The sequence below is a fragment of the Epinephelus moara genome, chromosome 17 (genome assembly GCF_006386435.1).
Source record: "Epinephelus moara isolate mb chromosome 17, YSFRI_EMoa_1.0, whole genome shotgun sequence".
NCBI lineage: Eukaryota > Metazoa > Chordata > Actinopteri > Perciformes > Serranidae > Epinephelus > Epinephelus moara.
In genome coordinates, this window is record NC_065522.1 from 32,312,688 (window position 1) to 32,320,628 (window position 7,941).

General features: G+C 41.3%; 1 protein-coding gene across 4 annotated transcripts in view; it reads left to right on the plus strand.

Annotated features, from left to right (window-relative positions):
* The first annotated feature begins 440 nt into the window (after positions 1-440).
* The window catches only part of LOC126404314 (Fc receptor-like protein 5), a 41,203-nt gene continuing 33,702 nt past the window's right edge, over positions 441-7,941 (plus strand). For 2 of the 4 annotated variants that reach the window (XM_050067473.1, XM_050067472.1), the window contains exons 1-7: positions 441-519; positions 704-739; positions 2,404-2,518; positions 3,141-3,292; positions 5,256-5,495; positions 6,930-7,214; positions 7,289-7,531. In XM_050067473.1, the coding sequence (XP_049923430.1) occupies positions 495-519; positions 704-739; positions 2,404-2,518; positions 3,141-3,292; positions 5,256-5,495; positions 6,930-7,214; positions 7,289-7,531 (1,096 nt within the window). In that variant the 5' untranslated portion in view covers positions 441-494. The remainder of the gene's footprint in view (positions 520-703; positions 740-2,403; positions 2,519-3,140; positions 3,293-5,255; positions 5,496-6,929; positions 7,215-7,288; positions 7,532-7,941) is intronic. The other 2 variants (XM_050067475.1, XM_050067474.1) reach the window with 2 other exon arrangements.

Consider the following 7,941-nt stretch of genomic DNA (forward strand, 5'->3'; position numbering starts at 1 on the left):
ATTGGTGTGTTGTCTGCATAGAAATGGTAGTGCATTTTGTGTTAGTTTATGATGTGACCAAGCAGTAACATGTATATGTAGAATAACAAGGGGCCCAGGATGGAGCCTTGGGGGACACCACAGGTCAGAGGGTCTGCTGAGGTGGTGGCATTACTTAAGGTAACTGAAAAAGACCTGTTCTATAAATATGACTCAAACTATTTTAGGGCAACAGATCTTTACAACAGCTGACAGTGAAAGATGAAAACATACAACTTTGCAAATTTCCCTGCTGTGGGACAGATAAAGGATTATCTTATTTTATCTTGTCTTATTTTTCATACATAAAGTAAACGTCAATACATGAAAGAGGAAGAAAGAATATATGCTGTTTTCCACTCTGCTGTGTGTAGTTCTCACATCCTCCTCCCACCCCCCCTGTGGTTCATCGTTAACAGGATGTTGTCACCACATTTACTGCCAGTCGGTCAGTGTAGCTTCAGCCTGCAGACATCATGAAGGCGGCTCTGCTCTGCACCTGTAAGTACAGAAACCTTCAGTTAAGATGATTTATTATCATCAGAAACAAAAGAAATTAGGTGCTTAATAATTAAATTGTGATCTGTGAAGTGATAAAAAAACATTTAAACAGAAACTTCTGAAGTGGAATATTTAAGTGTGTGACTCGGTGCACACTCTGATCTGACTGTGACTGTTGTTTCAGTGCTGTGCGTCTGCCCGACGTCTGTCCACAGTCAAGGTAAGTTTCAAGCCTTGTGTGTATGTGTGTGTGTGTGTGTGTGTGTGTGTGTGTGTGTGTGTGTGTGTGTATTGGATTTTTGTGACTGAAGTGTTTGTGAAAGTGCATTTTAATCATTGCTCTAGCGTATTCGGATTTATATACTCTGTAAAACAGAGGATGACCTTTAATGTGTGTTTGTCGCCCACCGCCTCACGCTCACTGCTTCCTGTCTGTCTGAAGACTTGTTGCAAAGAGACCTTCGTCCTTACAAGCAGTACGACAGCATCAGTCCTTTTAGCAAATGCATCAAAACCATGTGTTTATGGTCTAGAGACAGCACCCGAGATGGACAGATACAACAGAGATCCCTGCCACACGTGTTTAGACAGAAATATAACTGCTGATACTTTTAATTTTCACTAGGAAAGTCTTTTCAGAGGAATCAAGTGAATGATGGACAGAAATACACAAAGACACAGGCTCTATAGACACGTTGTCTTTGTTTGAATTAGAAAGCTGTGTAAATCTGAATCATTGTGAAACTGGTCTCTTTGCCACAGTGACACATAAAAGTCACAGTCCTGGTTTTTATGTCTCTGCATCAGTGATAGGGAAATAGGCTTTATGTTGTTGTGTCGACCGTAGTACGCACGTCTGTACGTACGTATGTCCATCCTTTTCTCCTGAACACAATATTGCAAGAACACCTTGAGGGAATAATTTCAAATTTGGCACAAATGTCCACTCAAGGCGGATTTATACTTGTGCGGCAGACCCTACGCCATAGCCTACGCACATGGCCTACGCTGTTGTGAGCATTTATACTTGTGCGGTGGTGTGTCTGTGTCACTCTGCAGTTAGACCTCCAAACACTAGTTGGCAGGGGAGGTTTCTGTGAAGTGCTGTAAAGTTTAGTTGATTCAAAACACACATTAAACACACAAACACATATTAAACACACATTAAACACACAAACACATATTAAACACACATTAAACACACATTAAACACACAAACACATATTAAACACACATTAAACACACATTAAACACACATTAAACATGTCTTCATAGAGACAGTTTCAGACACAAATCAGCTTCACTATAACTCGCAGCATTCACAGACAAACACTTGTCTTTATCTGGACACATTTTCCCCACAAATACAACATGCTAACGTTATTAGCACAAGTCTATGGTATTTTACATTGTATAAATTAGCATAGCAGCTAGTGGACTTTTTCTCTTCTCATATAAAACCAGGGACAACAGCAACATGTAACAAAGGTAACGTTACAAAATTCAGCTCCATTACAGCTCACAAGGTTCACTGACAAAACAACTGTCTTATACTAAACACGTTTTCCAAACAAATACAACATGCTAACGTTATTAGCACAAGCCTATGGCATTTTACATTGTATACATTAGCCTAGTGACTAACAGAGATTTCCTCTGCTCATATGAAGCCAGGATAAATCACACACAAGACTGAAAATGCTATTTTAGTGGAGGCTTTATTGTCTTCACAATTTATTGTTTCTTATCTGTGAAATTAAAGTAAATCAAAGCTTTGTTTCCACTGAGGGAAATGGTTTCAGCTTACAGAGACAGACAGGAGGTCTGAACCTCTGTGGTGGAAAGTAAACTAATACAGTATGTCTGTCTCTGTCTCCCTCCCAGTCTCAGTGACCGTCACTCCCGGCTGGTCTCAGTTCTTTGAGTATGGAGAAGTGTCTTTGGGCTGTGATCATGCGGGCTCTGGTAAATGGTCGGTTTGGAGATACTCAAATGAAACGTGAGTTTACACCACAAATATCATCATTCCTAAAGGATGTGGCTTTCCATGTGTTTGATGAATCCAATACACTTTTTTGATTTGCACCTTACTGATCATCTTTATTGTTTGTATTTGGTTTTATTTGCACTGTTTCCAACCCGACACTACTGACACTAAGACACGATGCATGTAATGAACATAAATTAACACACCATCCCAGTCTGTCCAAGGCTGACGCTTGAGGGTCACCTAGAATGTCATCGTTTAAATTTTAGGGCCACTGACCAAGCGTTAGTATTTGAGAATTTGGGGTGAGAATTTGTTGCTCATTCCCACTTTGCACTGCAGCTGCTGCACAAAAGTTTCCCTTACAATGAATCAAGGTTTATCTTATTCCTGATGATCACTGCACAAATTGGTTTTTAGGTTTGTAAGCGAAGGGAGGGCAGATGTCATGTTAGGACTAACTAACTAACGTTGAGCTGCTCAGTTTGGTTTTGACGATTTGGTGTTGAGGTGCAACGTTTCACCAAAATCCAGTGAATAAATAAAGTGCCAACGTGCAGCACTGAAGCTTATTTTTGTTAATAATTAAACTCCACGTGTGTGAATGATTATTAAACTGGTGATGTGTTCCCAGGTTAAAGATGTCTCAGTGTGGATTGGGGATGTGGGGCAAACAGACTCCCACTGCCTGCATCATTAAGTCTGCTAAAACGTCCGACAGCGGAGTGTACTGGTGTCAGTCTAAATACAGAGACAGCAGCAACACCGTCAACATCACTGTCACTGGTAAGATCCATAGAATGACATCATAGTGTGCCCTCTAGACAAGTCACACACATACTTCCTCTTCTTCCTCTTTCATAACACTTTTTGATGCAACCTTAGATTTGGCATCGACATGATACACCGAGCTCCTGATGAGTCTTAGTCAGTGCTGGTTGTTAAATGAACTTCAATCATGGAACAAGCAGAGTCAACATTAGGACAGACCAACTGTGTCTCTGCTAATGACTGACAGGCTACAATACACTTCTATGATTCATATTCCTTTTAAAAGGAATTGGTGACATTAAAGGGAAGTGAAGGGATGCTGATTCAGTTCTGTGGAGGTCCAGACATTAAGAAACAAGCCACCAAAGGAAATACAAATTTCAGACACAATGACTCTGCAGTCAGACATTAATGTCTGAGAATCTTATTCAGTGAAGACACATACTGTAGTGGTACCTGCGCTGCCTGTGTGACTGCTGCAAATACAACCCAGTCGCCAGAAAACATATTGGCACTGTATGATTCTGTAAACCACGGACACATTTTCATGTTAATTTGTAGCAGATACATTAAACCTTTACATTTCAACAACACTGTGATTAATGTGCGGTTAGCTTTAGGCACAAAACCCACTTGGTCATGTTTAGAAAAACAGATCATGTTTTGTCTTGAAATACCTGGTTTTGGGGGAACAATCTCACTGGAAAAGCAGTGATGTCTCAGTCAAAAGCAACGGTTGTTTGTGGCAATATGCTTGCTGGAAACGTATTGGTACAAAAACCCACATTTGATACCTAAAAGCTGCTCATTAAACAGACAAATCACCATGAAACACCGTTTAGCCTAAACTTCCACTGAAAATACAGTGATGCATCTCTACAAAACACCTGTGTTTGGAGCCTTAAAAGCTGCTAGAAAAACTGTGACCGGTTGCTACAAAACACCCATGTTTTAAAGCTGCTCAAAAGACAGACAAATCGCTATAAAATGCTGTTTGGTGCCAAAATTTCTACTAAAAACATAATGTCTCTGTTGCCTAAAAAGTCACTGAAAAAATGCGACATGACTCTACCAAACACCCATGCTTGGTGCCGTAAAATCTGCTGGATAAACAGCATGTGTTGCTACAAGGCAACCAGGTTTGGTGCATAAAAAGCTGTTGAAAAAACAGTGACATGTTGCTACAAAACACCCACATTTGAGCCTAAAACCTGCTCAAAAAACAGAGATGATCCACTACAAACCAAATACATTTATTACTTAAAAGCTGCTACAAAAACAGAGACTGGTTGCTATAAAACATTGTTTGGTGCCTTAACATCAGGTGGAAACACAGCAAGGTGTCACAACAAAATACCCATGTTTGGTGGCTAAAAAGCTACCAGAAAAACAGTGAAGTGTCGCTTCACATCACCTACGTTTGGTGACAAAAAAGACATTGGAGAAACAGCCACAGGTTGCTAAAAAGCACCCACATTTGGAGCCTAAAATGGCGCTAGAATAACATCGACTAGTTGCTACAAAACACCCAGGCACGGTGCCTAAAATGCCTCTAAAGAAATAGTTATGCATTGCTACAAATGTGGGTTGCTACAAAACACCAACATGTGATTCCTAAAATCTGCTCAAAAAACTGAGACAGATCGCTATAAAACACCATTCGGTGCCTAAAAAGCTGCTATAAAAACAGCGACTGGTTGCTACATAACGCCCACATTTTGTGCCTAAAATGCCACTGAAAGAATAGTGACAGGTCGCTACAAGACACTCACATTTGATCCCTAAAACCTGCTCAAAAAACAGAGACAGATCGCTATAAAACACCATTCGGTGCCTAAAAAGCTGCTAGAAACAGCAGTGACTTACTAAATCATATTGGCAACCAACCCAGTGTGTTTCAAAATAAATCGTTTGTACAGTGTCATTTTTTGAGTTTTTAAGTGGAGTCAGTGCTGATGAAGTTTGTCTCTGTGTTCAGATCAAAAAGTGATCCTGCAGAGTCCCGTCCTCCCTGTGATGGAGGGAGATGATGTCACTCTGAGATGTAGAACAAACAAGTCCTCCAGCCTCCCCGCTGTCTTCAAGAAAGATAACTCCTCAATCCATGATGGGCCACATGGTCACATGACCATCTACCATTTCAATGAGTCTCATGAAGGCGCCTACAGCTGTAAAATCGGCAGTGATGAGTCTCCACACAGCTGGCTGCTGATGAAAGGTGAAGACCTCCAGTCATTTCACTCACTTTGTTCACTTTATGTCTTTTTTATACTTTTATATTTTCATCTCTAAGTTTTATTTCTGTTAAACCAGTCTGGTGCATCAGCTGTTTTCTCCATCGTATCCAGTTTGTACATTTACAGGTGTCAGTGTTGAACGTGTGATTGGAGGAGGTAAACTGTCTGTGTTGCCTTCAGAGAGAAATTAACTTTAATAACTTTAACACCCTGGCTGGAGCCATTGTTTTTGGCTTGTCTGTCCCATTCTCATCAACACGATATCTCAAGAAGACCTTGATGGAATTTCTTCAAACTTGGCACAAACATCCACTTGGACTCAGTAATGCACTGATTAGATTTTGATGGGTAAAGGTCAAAGGCCAAGGCCACTGTGATCTTGTAGGCATGATATCTCCTGAAAGGAATTTCTTAAACGTTGGCACAAATGTCCACGTTGATCCAGTGATGAACTGGTTACATTTTGGTGCTCAAAGGTCAACATCACTATGACCTTGCATCTATCTTATTCCCACTGAGGTGATATCGAGAAAACACTTTGAGCTTATTTCTTCAAATCTGGCACAAATGTCCACTTGAATTAAAAAATGAACTGATTAGAATTTGGTGGTGAAAGGTCGAGGTCACTGTGACCTTGTGCCTGTCTCATTATCATGACCATGATATCTCAAGATGGCCTTAAAGAAATGTCGTCAAACTTGGACTCAATAATGTACTGATTAGATCTTGATGGCTATAGGTCAAAGGCTAAGGTCAATGTAACCTTCTCTGTCTCAGTCTTATGAAATGATCCTCAAGAATACCCTGTGGGAGTTTCTTCAGATTTGGCACAAACATCCACATTGACACAATGATGACCTGATTACGTTTTGGTGCTCAAAGGTCAATGTCACTATGACCTTGCGTCCATCTCGTTCTCATGGGTGGATATCTCAAAAACACGTTAAGGTAATTCCTTAAAATTTGGCACAAATGTCCACTTGGACTCAACAATGAACTGATGACTCCTTCATCAGTCATGGTGGTGAAAGGTCAAGGTCACTGTAACCTTGTGCCTGTCTCATTATTATGAACGCAATATCTCAAGAAGACCTGAAAGGAATTTCCACAAATTTGGCACAAACGACCACTTGGACTCAAGAATGAACTGATTAGAATTTGAGGGTCAAAGGTCAATGTGACCTAATGATACATGTTTTTATCCATAACTGAAGAATTCATACAATAATCATGACAAAAGAGTCATGGCTTCATATGAGTCATGGCTTCATGTGTGTCTGGATAAACATGGATGTAAACTGTAACTGTAACCTGACTGGTTCACGTGGTGGTAACTGTAGTAATGACGTAGCATCTAGTGGACATTAGAGGAAGTGCAGCTGAACGCACACTAACTCTGATGTTTGTGTCCCCAGATGATTCTGAGCCGGTCCTGCTCACAGTGTCTCCTGACTCGTCTCAGATGTTTGAGTATAAGAGCCTGTCTCTGAGCTGCGGGGACAACAGCAGCTCTCAGGGCTGGAAGATCATCAGGTCCACAACCTCCGATGGCAAGATCTCCAGCTGTGGAGGGACATGGGGGGATCTCACCTCCTCTGGCTGTGACATCCAGAGAGCCAAGCAGACCGACAGCGCCACCTACTGGTGTGCGTCTCCTACAAAGCAGCGGAGCAACTCTCTGGACATCACCATCGTCCCAGGTAGGAGCGATAAAAAAGAAACCGAGTATGAATCAGAGAGGTTCATACAAACACATTTTTCCATCTATGTTCAGACACACAGGCGATCCTGCAGATTCCTGTCCTCCCTGTGACGGAGGGAGACAATGTCACTCTGATCTGCAGAGCAGATAGATCCTCCAACCTCTCAGCTGATTTCTACAAAGATGGCTCCTTCATCAGGACTGAGCCCACAGGTCACATGACCAACCATAATGTTTCCATATCTGATGGAGGCCTCTACAAGTGTGACATCAACGGTGTTGGAGAGTCTCGGGTCAGCCAGCTGTTTGTCAGAGGTGAGAAAGTTGTGACGGTTTGAAAGACATTAAAGTTTCATTGTAGAAATTACAGCAATGTAAAATGAAAGTGAGAATGACAGTCAGGTGTCACCTTGCTGAGTTTATGTTTTTGTGTTCCTGTTTCTGTTCCCTCTTCCTTTAACGGTGAAGTGTGTCAGATTTAGGGGGATTTGGTGGCGTCTAGCTGTAAACTGCAGATTTCAACCAGCTAAAAACTGCTGCTGGACAGATTTCTTTCAGTCTTCATTGTTCAGGAGGGTTTTTTTTATCAGGAGCTGAATTATCCACTGAGGTCTCCTCCTCTCCAATAGAACAGACCAGCTGATTGAAACCAGTAAAAACACTGAATGAAGATGTTTACCGTTATTAATCAGTCTTGAGGCCTTCGCACACTGAGTCTGTTTTTT